The sequence below is a fragment of the Heterodontus francisci genome, chromosome 1 (genome assembly GCF_036365525.1).
Source record: "Heterodontus francisci isolate sHetFra1 chromosome 1, sHetFra1.hap1, whole genome shotgun sequence".
Taxonomy (NCBI): Eukaryota; Metazoa; Chordata; class Chondrichthyes; order Heterodontiformes; family Heterodontidae; genus Heterodontus; species Heterodontus francisci.
The window spans coordinates 7,291,763-7,318,128 of NC_090371.1; the positions used below are offsets into that span (position 1 = coordinate 7,291,763).

General features: G+C 44.2%; 1 protein-coding gene across 1 annotated transcript in view; it reads right to left on the reverse strand.

Annotated features, from left to right (window-relative positions):
* LOC137377649 (disintegrin and metalloproteinase domain-containing protein 12-like) overlaps positions 1-26,366 on the reverse strand; it is a 330,681-nt gene that overhangs the window by 103,165 nt on the left and 201,150 nt on the right. Inside the window, exons 17-21 of the mRNA XM_068047535.1 lie at positions 24,332-24,449; positions 22,608-22,741; positions 22,337-22,409; positions 20,760-20,937; positions 5,226-5,318 (exon numbers count right to left, since the gene is read on the reverse strand). Coding sequence (XP_067903636.1) covers positions 5,226-5,318; positions 20,760-20,937; positions 22,337-22,409; positions 22,608-22,741; positions 24,332-24,449 — 596 coding nt within the window. The remainder of the gene's footprint in view (positions 1-5,225; positions 5,319-20,759; positions 20,938-22,336; positions 22,410-22,607; positions 22,742-24,331; positions 24,450-26,366) is intronic.

Sequence of the window (26,366 nt, forward strand, 5' to 3'; positions counted from 1 at the left end):
TCATGGCCCACAGCACCTCATGGATGCCCAGTTTTGAGCTGCTCCATGTCTTAAATTTATTCCATTTAGCATGGTGGTAGTGCCACTCAGCACGATGGAGCGTACCTCAATGTTAACATAGGACTTTATCTCCACAAGGTCTGTGCAGCGGTCACTCCTACCATTACTGTCATGGACAGATGCATCTTCGATAGGTAGATTGGTGAGGATGAGGTCAAGTAGGATTTTCCCTCTTGTTGGTTCCCTCACCACCTGCCACAGATCAAGTGTAGACCATTAGGACTCAGCCAGCTGTGGTGCTACTGATCACCGGTCACTTGGTGATGGACATTGAAGTCCCCTCGAGTACATTCTGTGCCCTTGCTACCCATAGTACTTCTTCCAATTGGTGTTCTTCATGGAGACGCACTAATTCATCAGCCGAGGGGGTTAGGGGGCTGTGGTAGGTGGTAATCAGCAGGGGGTTTCCTTGCCCATGTTTGACCTGATGCCATGAAACTTCATGGGGTTGGGATTCAATGTTGAAGACTCCCAGGGCAACTCCGTCCCGAGATAATACGATTAAATTTTACATTCAGTTTGTGGGAGAGAAGAGTGGTATTTTAAACTTAAATAAGGGCAATTATGAGGGTATCAAAGCAGAGCTAGCTAACGTGAACTGGCAAGTCAGGTTAAGGGAAAGGTCAATAGATATGCAGTGGCAGACATTTAAGGGGATATTTCAGAATACACAGAATAGATACACGTTAACGAGAAAGAACAATTCCAAGTGTGGGACCTGCCATCCGTGGTTAACGGAAACAGTATGACCTACTCTCATAGAGAGATACAGCACTGAAACAGGCCCTTCACAGTCTGTGTCGACCAACAACCACCCATTTATACTAATCCGACATTAATCCCATATTCCCTATCGCATCCCCGCCATTCTCCTACCACCTACCTACACTAGGGGCAATTTTACAATGGCCAATTTATCCATCAACCTGCAAGTCTTTGGCTGTGGGAGGAAACCAGAGCACCCGGCGGAAACCCACGCGGTCACAGGGAGAACTCACAAACTCCGCACAAGCAGTACCTAGAACTGAACCTGGGTCACTGGAGCTGTGAGGCTAGCCACTGTGCCACCCTAAAGATAGCTAAAGATAGTATCAAACTTAAAGAAAAAGCCTATAATTGCACAAAAATGGGAGGCAGGTCAGAAGATTGGACAGAATATAAAACACAGCTAAGATTGACTAAAAGATTGATAAGGAAGGTTAAATTAGAGTACGAGAGAAAGCTAGCTAGAAATATAAAGACAGATAGAAAGAGTTTCTATAGATATTTTAAAAAGAAAAGAATTAACAAAGTGGGCGTTGGTCCTATAAAAAGTGAGTCTGGGGAATTAATAATGGATAATAAGGAGATGGCAGATGAATTGAACAGATATTTTGCATCGGTCTTCACTATTGAGGATACAAGTAATATCCCAGTAATGGCTGTAAATCAGGAAATGGAAGGGAGGGAGGAACTCAAGAAAATTACAATCACCAGGGAAGTGGTACTGTACAAATTGTTGGAGCTGCAGGCTGACAAGTTCCTGGGTCCTGATGGACTTCATCCTCGGGTGTTAAAAATTCCCTAGATTCGAGGAAGGTTCCTTTAGAGTGGAAAATAGTGAATGTAACTCATTTATTCAAAAAGGGAGACAGAAAGCAGGAAACTACAGAACAGTTAGCTTCGCAGATGTCTTCGGGAAAATGTTAGAAGCTATTATTAAAGATTTTATAGCAGGTCATTTATAAAATTTCAAGGTAATCAGGCAGAGTCAACATGATTTTGTGAAAGGGAAATCATGTTTAACCAATTTATTGGAGTTCTTTGAGGGAGTTACATGTGCTGTGGATAAAGGGGAACCGGTGTATGTATTGTACTTAGATTTCCAGAAGGCATTTGATAAGGTGCCACATCAAAGATTATTGCAGAAAATAAAAGCTCATAGTGTAGGAGGGAACATATTGGCATGAATAGAAGATTGGTTAGCCAGCAGGAAACAGAGAGTAGGCATAAGTGGGTCATTTTCTGGTTAGCAAGATGTAATGAGTGGTGTGCCACAGGGATCAGTGCTGGGGCCTCAACTTTTTACAATTTATATAAATGACTTGGATGAAGGGACCGAAGGTATGGTTGCTAAATTTGCTGATGACACAAAGATAGGTAGGAAAGTAAGTTATGAAGATGACATAAGGAGGCTACAAAGGGATATAAATAGGTTAAGTGAGTGAGCAAAGACCTGGCAAATGGAGTATAATGTGGGAAAATGGAAAATTGTCCACTTTGGCAGGAAGAATAAAAAAGAAGCATATTATCTAAATGGTGAGAGATTTCAGAGCTCTGAGATGCAGAGGGATCTGGGTGTCCTGGTGCATGAATCGCAAAAGGTTAGTATGCAAGTACAGCGTGTAATTAGGAAAGCTAAGAGAATATCATTGTTTATCGCGAGGGGAATTGAATACAAAAATAGGGAGGTTATGCTTCAGCTATACAGGGCATTGGTGAGATCACATCTGGAGTGTTGTGTACAGTGCTTGTCTCCTTATTTAAGGAAGGATGTAAATGCATTGGAGACAGTACAGAAAAGGTTTACTAGACTAATACCTGGAATGGGTGGCCTGTCTTACGAGGAAAGATTGGACAAGCTAGGCTTGTGTCTGCTGGAATTTAGAAGAGTAAGAGGCGACTTGATTGAAAGATATAAGATTCTGAGGGGTCTTGACAGGGTGGATGTGGAAAGGATGCTTCCCCTTGTGGGAGAATCTAGAACCAAGGGTCACTGTTTAAAAATAATGGTTTGCCCATTTAAGACCGAGATGAGGAGAATTTTTTTCCGTCAGAGGGTCGTGAGTCTTTGGAATTCTCTTCCTCAAAAGGCAGTGGAAGCAGAGTCTTTGAATATTTTTAAGCCCGAGGTAGATAGATTCTTGATGAGAAAGGGGGTTATCGGAGGTTGGTGGAAATGTGGAGTAATCAGTTCAGCCATGAACTTATTAAATGGTGGAGCAGGCTCGAGGGGTCAAGTGGCCTACTCCTGCTCCATATGTTTGACTGTATACCACTGTGCCGCCACCTCTGGTGAGTCAGGACATATCCAGGGATGTTGATGTCTGGGACATTTTGTTTTATTATTTAGAGATACAGCACTGAAACAGGCCCTTCAGCCCACCGAGTCTGTGCCGACCAAGAACCACCCATTTATACTAAACCTACACTAATCTCATATTCCTACCACAACCTACCTTCCCTCTATTCCCCTACTACCTACCTATACTAGTGACAATTTATAATGGCCAATTAACCTATCAACCAGCAAGTCTTTGGCATGTGGGAGGAAACCGGAGCACCCGGAGGCAACCCACGCAGTCACAGGGAGAACTTGCAAACTCCACACAGGCAGTACCCAGAATTGAACCCAGGTCCCTGGAGCTGTGAGGCTGCGGTGCTAACCACTGCGCCACTGTGCCGCCCAATTGGTACATTGTCTGTAACATATGATTATGTCAGGCTGTTGCATGACTAGTCTGTGGGACATCTCACCTAATTTATGCACAAGCCCCCAGTTATTAGGAAGGAGGACTTTGCAGGGTTGGCTTTGCCATTGTCATTTCCAGTGTCTACGTTGTTGTCAGGTGGTTCACCCAGTTTCATTCCTTTTCTTAGACTTTGTAGCAGTTTTGATACAACTGAGTGGCTTGCTATCATTTCAAAGGGCATTTAAGAGTTAACCACACTACTGTGTGTCTGGAGTCACATGTAGGCCAGACCAGGTAAGGATGGTAGATTTTCTTCCCTAATGGATGTTAGTGAACCAGATGGATCTTTACTACAATCAACAATGGTTTCATGGTCACTATTAGATGAGCTTTTAATTCCAGATTTATTATTTGAATTCAAATTTCACTATCTGCCATGGTGGGATTCGAACCCATGGCCCCAGATTATTAGCGTAGGCCTCTGTGTTACTAGTGCCATTACATTACAACTACTCTATCACCTCCCCACCTTATTCCGCTTTTCTACTTCTATATGCTGGTGTCCATTCCCCTGCTAATTTAGTTTAAGCCCTCCTCACCATACTAGTGAACCTCCCCACGAGGACATTGGTCCCAGTCCTGTTAAGGTCCAACCTGTCCCTTTTGAATAGGTGCCTCCTGCCCCAGAACTGATCCCAATGTCCTAAGAATCTGAAGTCCTCCCTCCTGCACCATGCTTCAAGCCACGCACTGGTCCTCCCTATCTGCCTATTTCTACTCTCACTAGCACGTGGTACTGGGAGTAATCCAGAGATTATTACGTTCGAGGTCCTACTCTTTAACTTCCTTCCTAGCTCCTGAAAATCTGACCATGGGACCTTGCTATGTCGTTGTTACCAACATGAACCACAATTTCTAGCTCACTCCCTTCCCCTGCAGAATATCCTGCACACTATCCGTTATGTTCTTTGCACTGGCACCAGGGAGGCAATACACCATGTGGGACTCACGATAATGCCTATCTATACCCCTGACTCTGGAATCACCTATAATAACAGCATTTCTGGACTTTGCTGCTCCCTCCTGTATGGTCCTTTGCCCATTGGTGCCATGGACTGGTCTGCACACCTTCAAGGTGTCGTCAATCCCTGCACTCTCCAAAGCTGAGTACCGGTTTGAGAGTGGCACACACCTTAAGACTCCTACATTTCCTGCCTCATTCTACTCTTCTGGATAGCCAACCATCTACTATCCTCAACTCCTACTGCCTGTGGATGACCACCTCCTGGAATGTACAATAGATGACTTCAAGCAGAAGTTGGATGGCCACTTAAGAGAAACAGACTTGCAGGACTGGGGATCGAGTGGGGGAGTGGGACTGGCAGGATAGCTCTGTGGAGAGCTGGCATTGACCCGATGGGCCAAATGGCCTCCTTCTGTGTCCTAAATGACTCTACGCATTCAGCATGTCTGGACATCAATGGAAAGGCTTCAATTCAGCAGCAAATCAGGGACAGTTTGGAGTTTGGGAAAATAGTGTCCTTACAGTCGGCTGTGAGAAGAAACTCTCATCCCATCTGTCTGAGTTACTTTTCAACCCAGGCACAAAGGTGAAAGGGCAGTGTTTAAGCTATGATATCACCTCGTCCCCCAACATCCTGTTTGTACCCAGATCTGATCTGTGTGGCACAGAGTGACCCAATGAGATCTTACTTCGCAGTTGTTACAGCAAACTCCAGCGGCTGAACATTTTGCACCAGGTTTCAGTGCACAAATCAATGCCTCACAGCAGGTGTCAGTACATTCCTGAGGGGAAAACAAATACAGAAAATACTGGTTAGGTGACATCTGAACACAGTAAGCAGAGTTTCACTGATTCAAGACTAAGGGAACAATGTAGAGGGAGCGTTACTCTGTATCTGACATTTTCTTTGTTTGTTTTTTTATAGGCCCCTTTTATTTATTTTTGTCGAGGGGGCCTTTACTTCTCAGGCCCCCTGTACACACATTTTATAAAAATAATCTTATTAAAAGCGAATAAATAAAACAAAAACTCAAAACAAAATGCAATTCTCTGCATCTATGATGCACTCCAGGCCCTGCGGTGCCCACCGGTCGTGGAAGGCCTCAACTGAACCGGCGGACACCGCATACTCCAGGGACACCCGGGCGCGAACATAACCTCGGAAGAGGGGCAGGCAATCAGGGAGGACGGATCCCCCGACAGCTGGCTGCCTGGACCTGTAAATTGCCAACTTGGCCAGGCCCAGGAACAGACCGACGAGGAGATCCTCCTCCCGGCCCACCCCACTCTGCACCAGGTGCCCAAAGATCAGGAGCGTGGGGCTGAAGTGCAACCACAACAAGAGGATCAGCCCCCTTAAATACCCAAAGAGAGGCTGCAACCTTGCACATTCCATATATAAGTGGAACATGGACTGGTCCAGGTTGCAGAAATTACAAGCGGCCTGGGCAAGTCCATGAACCTACTTAACAGTCTATTTCACAGGACTGCCACATTCCCGATGTAAAGGAGGAGGATTCCCGCGTAGAGAAACCTCCACCAGGATTTCTCCTTGCCGCCAGATGGCAACACTGACCGCCACAGCATGTCCGGGCAGCAAACGAAGACGAGGAAGTGAAGAGTGTGCAGGAGCAGCCAGTACAGGAAACCCCGCTGCGCAGTGTGGAATGACACAGAGGACATTTCCAAGAGGCGGCTCAGATTCTGTGGGATCGGCTCCCGAGGAGGGTTTCGGGGCCGCGGTCCGATGAGCAGTTCCGGCCAGGCGGGGTCAGCTCGGCCAGGAGAGCTCCACGCTCCAGAGCCCCCTCCAGTGCACTGCTCCAGTGCACCACAGCGAGGTGCGTCCCGGGGGCTTCAGCTACTCCTCCGCCCATCGGTCCACCCCCGGAGCGCCCTGACTGGATCCTGGTAAAACACAGGCAACTCCCTCAAAGAGGCGCGGCTAACTTTTGCTGCCAGGAGCTGCATGTCGTCTTCAAGGCAGTGTCCCAGTGGAAAAAATACGCCGCCAGCGCACACCATCTGGGAGGACACTCGACATACAGGTAACTCAGCAGGGTCCGAAGGCGGAGAGTCACAGCCTGGGTGCAGGTGCGCACCAGCGACCAGCTGTCCACCTCAATCGGGAGACTCAGAACCGCGGCAGAGACCCAGTGTTTCCTCTTGCCCCAGAAGAAATCGACGAGCTTCTTCTGGATCTTGGTGGCAAATGCAGGGGGTTGGACCAAAGTGACCAACCAGTACCATAGCATCGAGGGCACCAGTTGGTTTACAATCAGTGCTCAGCCCTGTAAGAAAGCATTCGGAGCAGTCCTGTCCAGCGCCCCAGCCAAGTGGAGACCTTCACCTCCAATTCCTGCCAGTTTGCCGGCCAGGCTTCCTCAGCAGGGCTAAGGTGGACTCCCAGATAAAGGAGGTGCATGGTGATCCACGCAAAATGCGTTAACTCTTCCAGCATGGGGTCCACCCACCACTGACCCACCAGGAGCCCAGAACATTTCTCCCAATTGATCCTCGCGGAGGAAGTGGCAGAAAAGGTCTGCTGGCACTTGCGCATCCTCCGCAAGTCAACGGGATCTGTGACCATGATGAGCACGTCATCACCGTAAGCTGAGAGGACAACCCGCTGAGCCCACGCAGAGCCACACCCGTGAACCTCCTGGAAAGCAAGCAAAGGAATGGCTCCACACAGATGATATATTATTGGCCGGACATGGGGCAACCCTGATGTACTCCTCTCCCAAAGCAAAGGGGCACCATCAAGGACCCGTTAACTTTGACCAGACTTCTGTGGCGGCGTCTAAAAGTCAGGCATGGGCCACAAAATGCGGCTCAGGTCCAAATGAGTGCAGAGTCCCCAAAAGGTATTTGTGATCCATCCAGTAGAACGCCTTCTCCTGATCGAGGGAGAGAAAGGCAGCCGACAGACCAATCCTCTGGGAAAGATGGATCAGGTCCCGGACCAGGTGGATGTTGTCCTGGATGGACCGGCCTGGGACCCTGTAGGACTGGCTGAGGTGGATCATGCAGGGCAGCACGGAGCCCAGGGAGGACGACATAGCCCGGGCAAATATCATATAACCCACGCTAAGGAGGGAGAATGGACGCCAGTTCTTAAGAAATCGGAGATTGCCCCCTCTTTGGGTAGCCCTGCAGATTACTGCACTTGAGGTGCGTATCCAGACTACTTTTGAATGAATTGAAGGTTTCTGCCTCAACTACCCTTTCGGGCAGTGAGTTCCAGACCCCCACCACCCTCTGGGTGAACAAAGTTTTCCTCATCTCCCCTCTAATCTTTCTACCAATCACTTTAAACCTATGACCCCTAGTCACTGACCTCTCTGTTAAGGTGAATAGACCCTTCACCTCCACTCTATCCATTTGGGCATTTCAATCAGATCTCCCCTCAGCCTTCTCTGTTCCAAGGAGAACAACCCCAGCCTATCCAATCCTTCCTCATAGCTGCATTTTTCCAGTCCTGGCAACATCCTCGTAAATCTCCTCTGTCCCCTCTCTAGTGCAATTACATCCTTTCTGTAATGAGGTGACCAGAACTGCACACAGTACTCAAGTTGTGGCCTAACCAGTGAGTTATAAGAACATACGAACATACGACTTAGAAGCAGGAGTAGGCCACTCGGCCCTTCGAGCTGCTCTGCCATTCAAAAAGTTCATGGCTGAACTTATATACAGTTCCAGCATAACCTCCCTGCTCTTATATTCTATGTCTCGGTTAATAAAGGAAAGGATTCCATATGCCTTCTTAACTACCTTATCAACCTGCCCTGCTGCTTTCAGGGATCTGTGGACATTCACTCCAAGGTCCCTCATGTCCTTTACACTTCTCAGTATTTTCCATTAATCGTGTATTCCTTTGCATTTTTGACCTCTCCAATTGCATCACCTCACACAATATATCCATTTTCCCTGTTTAACCATTGGTAATTGAATGTATGCGTGTGCATGTGGGTTAAGAAGATTGCAGCACGTTTGCTGGGAAAGGAGAATGTGTCCCTCAGTGACTTGAAAACTTTGACCAAGGTTAAATTGATAGAATTGGCAGCAAAGTTGGGGTTAGAATATATTGGGATATTTGATGTAATAGCCCAACATGTAAAATTAGAAGAAAAAGAGGAACAAGAATGTAATAAATCAGAGAGTGTTGCAGTGGAGTTGGCTAGAACTCAGTCCGAATGAAAAAACTTGAAACAGAAAAGGAAGTAGCAATAAGAAAACTTGAATTGGAGAAAGAGGAAAGGGAGAAAGAAAGCATTTCAGAGAGAAAGTGAAAGAGAAGCAAGGGACTTTAGGTTAGAAGAGCTGGAACTAAGACAAAGGAGTGGTCTTGACCCCAGGGAAGAATCTGAATCCAGCCCAGGACCCAGCGAAAAGCTGTTTAAATTCATACAAACTCTCCCGAAGTTTGAGGAAAGGGCTGTAGAGGCATTTTTCATTTCTTTTGAAAAAATAGCCAAACAAATGGAATGGCCAAAGGAAAGCTGGACACTGCTTATGCAAAGCAAGTTGATGGGCAGAGTTTGTGAAGTTTATACTGTGCTTTCTTATTCTTGCTGCGTATGAGTTAGTCCCTGAAGATTACTGGCAGAAGTTTTGGAACTTACAGAGATTGGCTGGGCAGACGTATGTAGAACTTGAGAGGGTGAAGCAAATTAATTTTGATTGTTGGATACGGGCATTAAAGATGGAAACCAAATATGAGAACCTTAGAGAATTGATTCTCTTGGAAGAGTTTAAAAATTCAATCCCTTCAGTAGTGAGAACTCATGGAGATAACCTAAAGGTTTTAAAAGCCAGGCCAGCAGTAGAAATTGCTGAGGATTTTGAGCATGTGAATAAGCCAAAACCTTTTGTCTGTCACTCCCACAAACCTGAGAAGGATAGAAAGTGGGAGAGTGAAAGGAAGGCAAGTAGCCAGGGCAAGAAGGAACAGCTGCGAATGCACCAGGATCACCTCCTCAGGCCAGAAAGGAAGGTGTTGAGGGTAGAAGTGAGGTTCACAAACTAAAGTGTTATCATTGCCACAAGGTAGGACATCTTTGTTCAGAATGCTGAAAGTTATGAGGTAAACCCACGCCACTTGTTGGGGTACACAAAGCTAATGATGATAAAGAGCCTCTTTCTCTGACTGAGAATACAGCAGACCAGACTGTAGCTTTAACAGCAGCTGTAAAACCAGACACAAAAACTAAAGTGAGTGTAGAGGTGAAGAATAAGATTGCTGAAAGTTATAATGAATTCTTGTCAAAGGGAAAAGTAACTCCATATCCGTTAAGTGAGGCAGGAAAACCTATCGTTATACTTAGGGATACAGGAGCACCCCAAATTCTTTTGCTGGGGACAGGTATAACGTTTCCACCAGAGAGTGCACTGAACGCTAAAGTTTTAGTTAATGGAATTGGTAGGGAGTATATACCTGTACCTTTATATAGAGTGCACCTCGAATGTGACCTAATATCTGGGGTGGTAACTGTAGGAGTTGTCCATAGTTTGCCAGTAGAACTGACCTACTCCGAGGGAATAATTTGGGCAGATTAAAAGTAGCATTTTCACCCATAGACACAGAGAAACCAAGTGAAGTGAAAGAAATTTCTCGTCCATATTTGCTGTGGAGAAGGTCATGGAAGCTAGTGAGTTCAAGGGAGGGAACACCGATATCCTGGAGCATATCAACATTACAAAGGAGGAGGTGTTGGAGGCTTTGAAGCGCATTAAGGTGGATAAATCAACAGGGCCTGACCAGGTGTATCCTAGGATGCTATGGGAAACAAGGGAGGAGATTGCTGGGGGCCTGGCAGAGATTTTTGTATCATCGTTAGCCACGGCTGAGGTACCGGAAGACTGGAGGATAGCTAATGTTACATGCCTTACATCAGTGGTGGGAAAGTTATTGGAAGTGATTCTGAGAGACAGGATTTATATGCATCTGGAAAGGCATGGTCTGATTAGGGATAGCCAGCATGGCTTTGTGCGTAGGAAATCATGTCTCACGAATTTGATTGAGTTTTTTCAGGAGGTGACTAAGAGGATTGATGAGGGCAGGGCAATGGATGTCATCTACATGGACTTTAGCAAGACCTTTGACAAGGTCCCGCATGGTAGGCTGCTTCAGAAGGTTCCAGGGTGAGCTAGCAAATTGGATACAAAATTGGCTTGGTGATAGGAGGCAGAGGGTGGTAGTGGAGGGCTGTTTTTCAGATTGGAGGCCGGTGACCAGTGGTGTGCCACAGGGATCAGTGCTGGGCCCTCTGTTGTTTGTCATATATATTAATGACTTGGATGTGAATGTAAGGGGCATGATTAGTAAGTTTGCAGATGACACCAAAATTGGTGGCATAGTGGACAGTGAAGAATGTTGTCCAAGGTTACAACAGGATATAGATCAACTGGGAAAGTGGGCAAGGGATTGGCAAATGGAAATTAATGCAGGCAAGTGTGAAGTGATGCATTTTGGGAAGGTAAACCACGGCAGGACATATACAGTGAATGGCAGGGCCCTGGGGAGTGTTGTTGAGCAGAGAGACCTTGGGGTGCAAGTACATAGTTCCCTGAAAGTGGCAACACAGGTAGAAATGGTGGTGAAGAAGGCGTATGGCATGCTTGCCTTCATTGGCCGAGACGTTGAGTACAAGAGTTGGGACGTCATATTGCAGTTGTACATGACGTTGATTAGGCCACATTTGGAGTACTGTGTGCAGTTCTGGTCGCCGCACTACAGGAAAGATGTGATTAAGCTAGAAAGGGTGCAGAAAAGATTCACAAGGATGTTGCCTGGTTTGGAGGGCTTGAGTTATAAAGAGAGATTTGATAGGCTGGGTCTGTTTGCCCTGGAGCGAAGGAGGTTGAGAGGGGACATGATGGAGGTATATAAAATTATGAGAGGCATAGATAGGGTAGATAGCCAGAGTCTGTTACCCATGGTAGGGGTGACTAAAACTAGAGGGCATAGATTTAAGGTGAGAGGAAGGAGGTTTAAAGGGGATCAAAGGGGCAAATTTTTCACACAAAGTATAGTGGGTATCTGGAATGAGCTGCCTGAGGAGGTGGTGGAGGCAGGAACAGTAACGACATTTAAGAGGCATCTGGACAGGTACTTGAATGAGCAAGGCATAGAGGGATATGGAATTAATGCAGGCAGGTGGGATTAGTATAGATAGGCATTATGGTCGGCATGGACGCGGTGGGCCAAAGGGCCTGTTTCTATGCTGTACGACTCTATGACTCTCTGATTCTATGACTCTAAATGGAAAATTTATAGGAACAAGTTCCACGAATATTTCCTGCGTGTGTAGTAACCCAAACAAAATGACCATACGACCATACGAATTAGGAGCTGAAGTAGGCCATTCAGCCCATCGAACCTGCTCCGCCATTTAATTTGATCATGGCTCATCTATTTCTGTCTTGAATTTCACACACCCATCTACACCCAATAATCTTTGATTCCCTTACCTAACAAGAATCTATCTATCTCCACCTTAAAAATATTCACTGACCCCACCTCCACCACCTTCTGCGGCAGAGAATTCTCAAGTTTCAGAACCCTCCGAGAGAAAAAATTTCTCCTCATCTCTGTCCTAAAAGGGCGACTCCTAATTTTAAAACAGTGCCCCCTAGTTCTGGACTCACCCACAAGAGGAAACATCCTCTCCACATCCACCTTGTCAAGACTGTTCAGGATTTTATATACTTCAGTCAAGTCTCCCCTCACTCTTCTAAACTCCAGTGAAAACAAGCCCAGTCTGTCCACCCTTTCCTCATAAGACAACTCACTCATTCCAGGTATCAATCTAGTAAACCTCCTCTGAACCACCTCCAACGCATTTACATCCTTCCATAAATAAGGAGACCAAAACTGCACACAGTTTTCAAGATGTGGTCTCACCAATGCCCTGTGTAACTGAAGCATAACATCCTTACTTTTACTTCCAATTCCTCTCGTAATAAAGGATAGCATTCCATCAGCCTTCTTTATTACTTACTGTACCTGCATACTAACCTTTTGTGACTCATGCACTAGAACACCTCGATCCCTCTGGACCTCGGAATTCTTCAGTCGTTTCCCATTTAAGTAATACTCTGCTTTTTTATTCTTCCCGCCAAAGTGAACAACTTCACATTTTCCCACATTATACTCCATCTGCCAGATTTTTGCCCACACACTCAACCTATCTATATCGGTCTGCAACTTCCTGATGTCCTCTTCACAACATACTTTCCTACCTATCTTAGTGTCATCTGCAAATTTAGCTACCAAGCCATCACTCTCCTCATCTAAATCATTGATATAAATAGTAAAAAGTTGAGGCCCCAGCACAGACCCCTGCAAGACTCCACCCCTGCCAATCAGAAAAGGACCCATTTATGCATACTCTTTTCTGCCAGCCAGATAATCTTTTATCCATGCTAATATGTTACCCACTACATGAGCTCCAACTTAGAAAATAGGCGACAGGTTTAGATAGAGGATTTGGATCGGCGTAGGCTTGGAGGGCCGAAGGGCCTGTTCCTGTGCTGTAATTTTCTTTGTTCTTTGTTCTTTGCACAATATCCTTTTACATGGCACCTTGTCAAATGCCTTCCGGAAATCCAAGTACAGTGCGTCAATGGGCTCCCCTTTATCCACAGCACATGTTACTCCTTCAAAGAACTCCAATAAATTGGTTAAACATGATTTTCCTTTCACAAAACCATGCTGACTATTCTCGATTACCTTGAGTTTTACTAAATGCCCAGCTATCGACTCCTTAATGATCGATTCTAACACCTTCCCACGACAGATGTCAAGCTAACTGGCCTATAGCTACCTGTTTTCTGCCTCCCCCCTTCTTGAATAGAGGGGTTATATTTGCTACTTTCCAGTCTGATGGAACCTTTCCAGAATCTAGTGAATTTTGAAAAATTAACACCAACGCATCTACTACCTCATTAGCCACCTCTTTTAAGACCCTCGGATGAAGCCCATCAGGACCCGGGGACTTGTCAGCCCGCAGCTCCATCAGTTTGCTCAGTACCGCTTCCCTGGTGATTGTAATTTCACCAAGTTCCTCTCTTCCTTCCACCTCCTGATTTATAACTATTACTAGAATGTTTGTAGTATCCTCTATAATGAAGTTAGGAGCAAAATATTTGTTCATTTCATCCTGCATTCCCTTATTATCTACTATTAACTCCCCATTCTCACTCTCTAGAGAACCAACAGTCACTTTATTTACTCTTTTCCTTTATAAATATCTGTAGAAACCCTTGCCATCAATTTTTACATTTCTAGCTAGCTTCCTCTCATACTCTAATTTCTTTCTCCTGATTAACCTTTTAGTCATTCTCTGCCGTTCTTGATATTCTGACCAATCATCTTTGCACAGTTAAATGCTTTTTTCTTAAGTTTAATGCTTTCCTTAACTTCTTTAGTTAACCACTAATGGTGGGTCTTCTCCTTAGAATTTTTCTTTATAGTAGGAATATACTTATTCTGAGCTTTCTGAAATATCCCCTTAAATGTCTGCCATTGCTTCTCGATTGATCTAGCGCCTCGCCTAGTAACCCAGTTTACTTCAGCTAGCTCAGCTTTCATGCCCACACAGTTGCCCTTATTTAAGTTTAAAATACTAGTCTTAGACCCACTCCTCTCTCTTTCAAACTGGATGTAAAATTTAATCATGTTGTGGTCGCTGCTACCTAGCTGCCTTTACTCTGAGGTCATTAATTAATCCTGTCACGTTACACAATACCAAGTCGAAAATAACCTGCTCTCTGGTTGGTTCCAGAACTTGCTGCTCTAAGAAACCATCTCAAAAGCATTCCACAAACTCCTCATCCAGGCTACTATTGCCAATCTGATTTTTCCAGTTTATATGTAGATTAAAATCACCCATGATTATTGCCATCTCTTTATCACAAGCACCCGATATTTTTTCTTGGATACTTCGTCCTACATTGTGATTACTCTTAGAGGGTCTGTAGATCACTCCCACTCATGACTTCTTTCCCCTACTATTCCTCATCTCCACCCAAATCGATTCTACATCCTGATCTCCTGAACCAAGGTCATTTCTAACTATTGCTCCAATGCCATCCTTGATTAACAGTGATACCTCTCCACCTTTACCTAGCTTCCTATTCTTCTTGAATGTTATATACCCCTCAATATTGAGGACCCAATCCTTGTCATCCTGCAGCCACATCTCTGTAATGGCTATCAGATCATATTTATTTACTTCAATGTGCACTATTAGTTCGTCTACTTTGTTTTGAATGCTACGTGCATTCAGATACAGAGACTTTAGTTTTGTCTTTTTGTTATCTTTGTAACATCTAGTCTTGACTGTTGCTTTGTCCTTAGGTTTTTTCTCTCTGTCCCTTCCTGCCATTCTCTGACCTTCATTTCCCATATTACTATTCTGCTCTCCTGCCTTGACTCTACTCCTTGATTTGCTACATCTATTCAAGCTTGATCCCTCACTTCCCCTTGTTTAGTTTAAATCCCTCTCTACTTCCCTAGTTATACAGTTTGCCAGAAGACTGGTCCCAGCACAGTTCAGGTGCAGACCATTTTAACAGTACAGCCCCCACTTTCCCCAGTACTGGTGCCAGTGCCCGAAGAACCGAAACCCACTTCTCCCACACCAGTCTTTGAGCCACGTTTTCATTTTGCTATATTATGTGCCCTCTGCCAATTGACACGTGGCTCAGGTAAGAATCCAGAGATTATTATCCTTGAGGTTCTGCTCTTCAATTTGTTGCCTAGCTCCTCATACTGTCTAAGCAGAACCTCTTTCCTAGTCCTACCTATGTCATTGGTACCTACATGGACCACAATAACTGGATCCTCCCCCTCCCACTCCAAGTTCCTGTCCAGCCCTGAGCAGATGTCCTGAACCCTGGCACTGGGCAGGCAACACAGCCTTCTGGACTCACGCTCTCGGCTATACAGAATAGTGTCGATCCCCCTCACTATACTATCCCCTACTACCACTACATTTCTTTTAGCTCCCCCCACTTTAATGGATCCTGTATCACAGTGCCATGGCCAGTCTGTTCACCCACCTTGCAGACCTCGCTTTCATCCACATAGGTTGAGAGCACCTCAAACCTGTTTGACAATTGCAAAGTCTGAGGATCTTCCATTACTGTCAGCTCAGTCCCTTTACCTGCCTCACTCACGGTCACATCCTCCTGTCCCTCATTGCTGACCAAAACAGATGACCCTGTTCTAAGAAGTGTGACCATCCTCCGGAACAAAGTGTACAGGTATTTGTCCCCCTCCTTTATGTTGCACAGTGTTTGCAGTTCAGCTTCCAGATCAATAATCCTGATCCGGAATTCTAATAGCTAAACAGATTCCATTGTCGTGGTAAAATTGCCACCACAGACAGATAGGCGCATATTTGAAACTTTATTTCAGGATTTGTGTAATTTAGATGAGATGTTTAACAAATCTTCTATAATTAAGCACAACGAGCTGATCCAGAGTTACATAGAATAGCACAGTCGGCTCTGACAGAAGCTGAGGCGAAAGGAGTTCCAGAAGGCTATTCTATTGAAGATAGGGTTTTGAGGAGGAAATGGAGACCGCCTCATAGATCTGCGGACGAAGACTGGATGGTTGCTCGACAGATAGTGGTACCACCTAAGTATCGCCAGGAATTATTAAGGTTTGCACATGACATTTATCTAGCAGGACATACGGGGATTCGGAAGACCAAATCACATATACGCCAACTGGACAGGTCTTTCAAAGGACGTAAAGCAATTTTGTAGGACATGCCATACATGACAAATGGTGGAAAAACCATAACCTACCATAAAACCTGCACCACTAATTTCCATACTGGTTACTGAGAAATCATTTAGGGTATTGGTGGACTGTGTAAGACCCTTGCCAAAAACAAAAGCAGGACATCAATATATACTTACTATCATGGATATGGCGACTCAATTTCCAGAGGCCATTCCTTTGAGGACAATTACTGCTAAAGTAGTAGTAGACAAGTTAACCCAATTCTTTACGAGATATGGGTTACCACTTGAAGTTTAATTGGATCAAGGTTCTAATTTCATGTCTAAAATATTTCAAGAAGTCATGGGTAATTTGGGTATCAGACAGTTATAATCTTCAGCATATCACCCACAGACACAGGGAGCTTTAGAGAAGTACCTTCAAACTGTCAAAACAATGATCAGAGCATACTGTCGCAAATGTCCGCATGATTGGGATAAAGGGTTAGATTTTCTGTTATTTGCCACCAGATTTACCAAATGAGTCTACAGATTTTAGTCCTTTCAAATTGGTTTACAGGCATGACTAAGAGGTCCTCTAAAACTCATCAAAGACAGATTCTTAGAGCAAAGGAATGAATCTTCAATACATGAAAGCTTGCAATGTGGCTCAGGAACACCGAAAAGCATCCCAAGCCAATATGAAAAAATGGCAGACAAGAATGCAAAGACCCGAAATTTTCAACCGGAGGATGAAGTATTCGTATTGTTACCTTAACAGGGTGAACCATTAAAAGCACGGTTCAGCAGTACATATAAAGTGGGTAAGGTAAATTACTTGATTGGCATCCCTGGTCGCCTGAAGAAAAATCAGTTGCATCGTATGAATATGTTGAAACAATATTATCGCAGGGAGGAGGATAAGCCAGTACAGGTATGTCAGGTAATGGGGACTGTTCAGAAGGAAAAGAATAGTGAGGATGAGGCAGGAGGAGGCCTAGACAATTCTCAGATTGAATCTCCTATAATCCAGTTAGCGAATACAGAAAGGCCAGAAAAATTGGACAACCTGCTTTTGTACTTAGCGGCATAACAACGTGAAGACTAACAAGGCTTCTCACAACATTTACGAGTCTGTAGCGATAAGCCAGGATGTACAACCTTAACCACACATGATGTGGATATTGGGTAATCTGCTCTTTAAAACAACATCTTTACCATTTAAGTTCAGACTAACAGGCTCAAGTAAAAGCAGAAATCCAATATTTGCTGGAAAACGACTTAATTGAACCTAGTGATATCAGCTGGAGTTCACCAATAGTTTTAATGCCTAAATCATATGGGTCAACTCGACTTTGCATAGACTACTGAAAAGTCAGTGCTGCAACAAAGGCAGACTCCTACCCGATTTTTCATTTAGACAGATTGGGCAGTGCTACATGTTTTACAGAGATAGGAGTGGAAGAGCAATAGTGATAGGGGATACAATAGTCAGGGGATCAGATAGGTGTTTCTGCAGCAGTAAATGTGACTACAGGATGGTATGTTGCCTCCTTGGTACCAGGGTCAAGGATGTCACAGAGCAGTTGCAGGACATCCTTCTGGGTGAGGGTGAACAGCCAGAGGTTGTGGTCCACGTTGGTACCAATGACATAGGTAGGAAGAGGGATGAGGTCCTGAAAGCAGATTTTAGGATTTAGGAAGGAAATCAAAAAGCAGGACCTCCAAAGCAGTAAACTCAGGATTACTCCCAGTGCCACGTGCTAGTGAGCATAGGAATAGGAGGATTGATCGATTCAACACGTGGCTGGAGAATTGGTGTAGGAGGGAGGGCATCAGATTTCTGAGGCATTGGGATCGGTTCTGGGGCAGGTGGGACCTATACAAGATGGACGGGCTACACCTTAACAGGACCGGAACTAATATCCCCGCAGGGCGATTTGCTAGTGCTGTTGGGAAGGGTTTAAACTAGCTTGTCAGGGGGATGGGAACCTGAGGGGTAGCTCAAATTGGAAGGAAATAAACTGGTAACAGGAAGTAGAAAAGTAGCAAGTGACATTAGAAGGCAGGCGAAACAAAGGCGAGCATTAACTCGGCTTAGAATGTAGAATGTTAAGAAGACAAGGTTAAGGGCACTCTACCTGAATGTACACAGCATTCACAACAAGGTAGATGATTTAAAGGCCCAAATAGAGGTAAATGGGTTTGATCTAATTGTCATAACGGAAACGTAGCTACAGGGTGACCAAGACTGGGAACTGAATATTCAAGGATATTCGACATTTAGAAGGACAGGAAAAAAGAAAAAGGAGGTGGTGTTGCGCTGATAATAAGGGATGGGATCAGTACATTAGTAAGGGAGGATCTCAGATCGGAAGAACAAAATGTGGAATCTGTTTGGTTGGATCTAAGAAACAGCAAGGGGCAGCAAACATTGGCAGGAGTTGTTTATAGGCCACAAACCGTAGCGGTCGTGTGGGGCATGGTATTAATCAGGAGATTAGAGAAGCATGTAGCATGGGTAATACAGTAATCATGGGTGACTTCAATCTGCACATAGACTGGGTAAAAAAAGGCCTATAAAGTTGCCAGAAATAGCAGAAATATTAGTATACCTGAGGAGTGGGAGGATTTTAGAATACAGCAAAGGAGGACAAAGAAACTGATAAAGAAAGGAAAAATAGAATATGAATGTAAACCAGCAAAAAATATAAAAATGGACTCATAACATACTGCTACAGGAAAACAGGTAGATGAACAATGGGCTACCTTCAACAAGATAGTTTGGGCACAGTCAAGGTATGCTCTATTGAAGGGGAAAAGCAGGGGAAACAAATCCAAAGTACTGTGTGCAGTTCTGGTCACCGCACTCTCATAGGAAGGGGAAAAGAAGGGGAAAAGGGAGGGAGGGTGAGAGAAAACAGGGAATTACAGACCTGTTAACCTTACATCAGTCATTGAGAAAATGCTAGAATCTATTCTAAAGGATGTGATAAATGGACACTTGGATAATAATGATCCGATTGGGCATAGTCAACATGGATTTATGAATGGGAAATCATGTTTGATGAACCTGTTGGAGTTTTTTGAAGTATACTTTGATTTTTTAGAAGGCTTTTGATAAAGTCTCCCACAGGAGGTTGGTTAGCAAAATTAAAGCACATGGGATAGGAGGTAATATACTGGCATGGTTCACAGGCAGAAAGCAGACAGTAGGAATAAACGGGTCATTCTCGCAAGGGCAGGCTGTGACTAGTGGGGTGCCGCAGGGATCAGTGCTTGGGCCCCAGCTGTTCACAATATATATCAATGATTTGGATGTGGGTACCAAATGTAGTATTTCCAAGTTCGCAGATGACATAAAACTAGGTGGGAATGTGTGTTGTGAGGAAGATGCAAAGCGGCCTAAAGGGAATTTGGATTGACTTAGTGACTGGGCAAGAACGTGGCAGATGGAATATAATGTGGAAAAATGTGAGATCATCCAATTTGGTAGGAGGAATAGATATGCAGAGTATTTCTTAAATGGTAAGAGATTAGAAAGTGCAGACATACAAAGGGACCTGGGTGTCCTTGTCAATAAGTCACTGAAAGCTAACATTCAGGTGCAGCAAGCAATTAAGAAGGCTAATGGTATGTTAGTCCTTATCGCAAGAGAATTTGAGTACAGGAGTAGTGAAGTCTTCCTTCAATTGTATAGAACCTTGGTTTGACCGCACCTGTAGTACTGTGTGCAGTTTTGGTCCCTTTACCTTAGGAAGGATATTATTGCCATAGAGGAGTGCATCAAAGATTCACCAGACTTGTTCCCAGGATGGCAGGACTGTCCTATGAAGAGAGATTGGGGAAACTGGGCCTGTATTCTCTAGAGTTTCGAAGACTGAGAGGCAATCTTATTGAAACCTACAAAATACTTAATGGGATAGACAGGGTAGATGCAGCTAAGATGTTTCCCCTGGTTGGGCAGTCTAGAACCAGGGGACACAATTTCAAAATAAGGGGGAAGCCACTTAGGACAAAGATAAGGAGAAATGTCTTTACTCAGAGGGTTGTGAATCTTTGGAATTCTCTACCCCAGAGGGCTGTGGAAGCTCAGTCTAAATACCAATGACATAAGACGACATGAGGATAATGTGGGAAAAAGGCATTGAAGTGGATGATCAGCCATGATCTTATTGAATGGCAGGGCAGGCTCGATGGGCTGAATGGCCTACTCCTGCTCCTATGTTCCTAGCCATGATCTTATGGCATGGCAGAACAGACTCGATGGGCCATATGGTCGACTCCTGCTCCAATTTCTTATGTTTTTTATGTTCTTAATTCAGAAACAATCCTATACTTAAATGTAACCTCTGTGCTATAAAAATATAAAAGGACAGGTTTATGGTTTGCCATGATATTCAGGCTTGCCATCAGCTTTAAGGATATAATCTGTATGTCCCTACATGGAGCCCTTCCACATCAGCATTCATCTGACTCCTTACCTGAGGACTGCCACAATCACACTCCTCACCCTCCTCCACATACAGGTTGCCACAGCTGCTGCCCGTAGCCAGGTTTTCAAGGTTCGGCTTGTTGAAGAGACACCACCCTATACCCTGGAGCAGGCTTCTCTCCAAGTCCTGTCGGCTGCAGTTGCTGAAGATTGTTACACTCCGGTAGCTGAGGATAAGGATACACAAGAGTGTTAAAGGGGAGCGAGTTCAAGAAACAAGAAAGAAAGGGAAGCAACTCCACAATGATATGGACTGGAATGCAGGAGGTCCAACTGAAAGGTTTGCAGATGATACAAAAATTGGCTATGTGGTTGATAATGAAGAAGAAAGCTGTAGACTGCTAGAAGTCATCAATGGACTAGTCAGGTGGGCGGAACAGTGGCAAATTGTGTTCAATCTGGAAAAATGTGAGGTAATGCATTTGGGGAAGGTGAACAAGGCAAGGGAATACTTTATAAATGGTAGGATACTTCGATGTGTCGAGGAACAGGGCCTTGGAGTGAATGTCCACAGATCCCTGACGGTGGCTGCACAGGTCGATAAGGTGTCAAGAAGGCATATGGGATACTTGCCTTTATTAGCTGATGCACAGAATGTAAGAGCAGGGATGTTATGCTGGAACTGTATAAAACACTAGTTAGGCCACAGCTGGAGCACTGCGTTCAGTTCTAGTCACTGCACTATAGGAAAGATGTAATTGCATGAGAGAGAGTACAGAGGAGATCTACGAGGATGTTGCCTTGACTGGAGAATTTTAGCTATGAAAAAATATTGGATCGGGTAGGGTTGGTTTCTTTAGAACAGAGGAGGCTGAGTACATAAAATTATGAGAGGGATAGATAGAGTGGATAGGAAGGCTCTATTCCCTTTAGTTGAGGAGTCCGTAATCAGGGGACATAAATTTAGGATAAGAGGAAGGAGGTTTGGAGGGGATTCAAGGAGAAATGTTTTCACCCAGAAGGTGATGGGAATCTGGAACTCACTGCCTGAAAGGGTGGTGGAGGCAGAAACCATCATAACATCAAAGTACTTGGATATGCACTTGAAGTGCTGTAACATGCAAGGCTAAGGGCAGGAGTTGGAAAGTAGGATTAGGCTGAATGGCTCCTTGGCAGCCAGCACGGGCACAATGGCTATGCTGTAAATTTCTGTGATTTCTAAGATTCACATGCACTTCTTCAACAGCACCTCCCAAACTCGCGACCTCTACCAACTAGAAGGACAAGGGCAGCAAGCTCACGGAAACACCACCACCTGCAGGTTCCCCTCCAAGTCACACACCATCCTTCCATGGAAATATATTGCCATCACTGCCATCATCACTGGGTCAAAATCCTAGAACTCCTCGAACAGTACTATGGAAGTATCTTCACAAGGACTACAGCCTTTCAAGGAGGCAGCTCGCCACCACCTTCTTCAGGGCAGCTTGGGACAGGCAATAACTGCTGGCCTTGTCAGTGACACTCAGTTAATCAAAAAAACATCTCAGACATTGGTGCAGTAAGCATAAGAACATAAGAAATAGGAGCAGGAGTAGACCATATGGCCTTTTGAGCCTTCCCCACCGTTCAATATGATCATGGCTAATCCTCAGCCTCAACTCCACTTTCCCACTCACTCGCCAGATCCCTTGATTCCCTGAGGTACCAAAAATCTGTCATCTCAACCTTAAATATATTCGAGGATGGAGCACCCACAATCCTCTGGGGTAGAGAATTCCAAAGATTCACATCCCTTTGATTGAAGAAATTTCTCCTCATCTCAGTCCTGAATATCAACTCCTTATCCTCAGACTGTGCTCCCATGTTCTAGATGGCCCAGCCAGGGGAAACTAACTTTCAGTGTCTTCCCTGTCAAGCCCCTTCAGTATCTTGTATGTTTCAATGAGATCACCTTTCATTCTTCTAAATTCCAGACACAATGTACTCAGCCTCTCATTATAGGACAATCCTTTCAACCCAGAAACTAACCTAGCGAAAAAAAACCTTGAACCAAAGCTGTGCATCTAAAGGATGCCTCAAAAACATTGGACCCAATATTGGATGTTGATGGTGGATGATTCAGTGATGGTGGTGTCACTGAAATTGGAAGGAGGTAGCTGGGCTTTCTCTTGTTCAGGATGGTCAATGCCTGAACGATATGGCACAAATATTATCTGCAACTTGTGGATATGGACTTTCAAAAGGCATTTGACAATGTACAGCATATTAGACTTGTAGCAAAATTAAAGTCCATGAGATAAAAGGAGCATACAAAATTCATGAGATGAATACAAAATTAGCTAAGGGACAGAAAACAGAGAGTTATGGTGAATGGCTCTTTTTCTAACTGGAGGGAGGTATATAGTAGTGTTTCTCAAAGTTCAGTATCAGAACCACTGTTGTTTTTGATATACATTAATATATATTTTGATATACAGGGCACAATATCAAAATTTACAAATGATGCAGAACTTGTAAGTATAGTAAACAATGAGGAAGATTGTGAATGGTGGTGAACAATTAAACAATTAACTGGAGGAGATGGCTCCACAAATATCCCCATCCTCAATGATGGGGGAGCCCAGCACATCAGTGCGAAAGATAAGGCTGAAGCATTTGCAACAATCTTCAGCCATCTCAGCCTTCTTCTGACATCCCCAGTATCACAGATGCCAGACTTCAGCCAATTCGATTCACTCCATGTGATATCAAGAAACAACTGAAGGCACTGGATACAGCAGAGGGTATGGAACCTGACAATATTCTGGCAATAGTACTGAAGACCTGTGCTCCAGAACTTGCCGTGTCCCTAGCCAAGCTGTTCCAGTACAGCTACAACACTGGCATCTACCCAGCAATGTGGAAAATTGCCCAGGTATGTCCTGTACCCAAAATGCAGGACAAATCTAACCTGGACAACTATTGCCCCATCAGCCTACTCTCAATCATCAGTAAAGTAATGGAAGGTGTCATCGATAGCGGCACTGGGTGAAAAAGTTTTCTCATCTCCCCTCTAATTTTTCTACCAATCACTTTAAATCTATGCCCCCTCGTCACTGACTTCTCTGTTATGGAGAATAGATCCTTCACCTCCACTCTATCCAGGCCCCTCAAAATTTTGTACATTTCAATCAGATCTCCCCTCAGCCTTCTCTGTTCCAAGAAGAACAACCCCAGCCTATCCAGTCTTTCCTCATAGCTGCATTTTTCCAGTTCTGGCATCATCCTCGTAAATCTCCTCTGCACCCTCTCTAATGCAATTACATCCTTTCATAATGAGGTGACCAGAACTGCACACAATACTCAAGCTGTGGCTTAACCAGTGAGTTATACAGTTCCAGCATAACCTCCCTGCTCTTGTATTCTATACCTCGGCTGATAAAGGAAAGGATTCCATATGCCTTCTTAATCACCTTATCGACCTGTCCTGCTACCTTGAGAGATCTGTGGACATTCACTCCAAGGTCCCTTACTACCTTTATACTTCTCAGTATTTTCCCGTTAATCTTGTATTCCTTTACCTTGTTTGACCTCCCCAAATGCATCACCTCACACTTCTCCAAGTTGAATTCCATTTACCATTTTTCTGCCCATCTGACCAGACCATCAATATCTTCCTGCAGCCTACCGTTATCCTCCACGCTATCTACCACACAGCCAATCTTTGTGTCGTCCGCAAACATCTTCATCATGGCCCCTACATTTACATCCAAATCGTTAATATATACCACAAAAAGCAGGGGATCCAGTACTGAGCCCTGCAGAATGCCACTGGAAACAGCCCTCCAGTCGCTAAAACAGCCATCAACAATTACCCTTTGTTTCCTGCCACTGGGCCAATTTTGTATCCACCTTGTTGCATTTCCCTGAATCTCATGGGATTTTATTTTTTTAACCAGTCTGCCATGTGGGACCTTGTCAAAAGCCTTGTTAAAATCCATGTAGACCATATCAACTGCACTAGCCTCATTTATCTTTCTTGTTACTTCTTCAAAAAATTCTATCAAGTTGGTCAGACAAGATCTTCCCTTAACAAATCCATGCTGACTATCCTTGATTAACCTGTGCCTTTCTAAGTGACAGTTTATCCTGTCTCTCAGAATAGATTCCAATAATTTGCCCACAACTGAGTAGCAAGTCTGAAGATTGGAAGTGTTTTAGAAATCAGCAAAGGGCTGCCAAAAAGTTGCTAAAAAAAGGAAAAAATCGAATATCAGGGTAAAGTAGCCAGTAATATAAAATCACATTTAGCTTTTATAGGTATATCAAAAGGAAGAGAGTAGCTAAAATAAATGTTGGTCCCTAAGAAGCAGAGACAGGAGAAATTATCATGGGGAATGAGGAAATGGCAGAGGCATTGAACAAATATTTTGTGTCTGTCTTCACAGTAGAACACACAAGCTCCATACCAGAAATAGATTGTAACCTAAGGGCTAAACAGAGTAAGAAAATTAAGGAAATTCATATCAGCAGGGAAAAAGTATTGGAGAAACCGAAGGGACTAAGATATGACAAATATTCAGGACTATTCAGGACTAGGACTACATCCTAGGCGTCTAAAAGAGATAGCTGCAGACATAGTGGATGCTTAGATTCAGGAACGGTCCCATCAGATTGGAAGTTGACAAATGTTACACCGATTTTCAGGAAAGGAGGGAAAGAGAAAACAAGGAACCACAGACCAGTTAGCCTAGCATCAGTCTTTGGGGAAATGCTGGAATCTATTATTAAGGGAGTCTAAACAATGAACACAGTAAAAGCACAGTATGATTCGAACAAGTCAACATGGTCTTACTGAAGGGAACTCCTGTTTGAATCTATTAGAATTCTATTAGAATTTTTTGAGGTTGTAACCAGTGGGGTAGATAAAGGTGAACCAGTAGATGTAGTATACCTCGATTTCCAAAAGGTATTCGATAAGGTGCCACAGAAAAGGTTAATTGGCAAGACAAGGGCTCATGGAGTTGGGGGTAATATATTAGCATGGATAGATGATTGGTTAACAGACAGGAAACAACAAGTGGGCATTTTCAAGTTGGCAGGCAGTAAATAGTGGGGTGCCGCAAGGTTCAGTGCTGGGGTCTCAGCTGTTGACAATCTACACTAATGACAGATGAAGAGACAGAGAGTAATGTATCTAAGTTTGCTGATGATACAAAGGTAAGTGGAAAATTAAGCTGTGGGGAGGACATAGAGAGGCTACAAAGAGATATAAACAGGTTTAATGAGTGGTCAACAAGATGGCAGATGGAGTATAATGGAGGGAAGTGTGAAGTTATTCATTTTAGGCATAAAAATAGAAATGCAGAATATTTACTACATTGTGTGAAACTTGTAAGTGACGATGTTCAAAGAGACGTGTTCATGGGATGTGGGCATCACTGGCTAGACCTGCATTTATTGCCGGGAAAGGGAGTGAAACATTATTAATTGTATTCAAATTTCACCATCTGCTGTGTAGAATTCAAACCCATGTCCCCAGAGCATTAGCCTAGGCCTGCTGAATTACTAGTCCAGTGACATTACCATTACACCACCACCTATCATGAACAAGAACGCAGAAAGTCAACATGCAGGTGCAGCAAGCAATTAGGAAGGCAAATGGTATATTGAT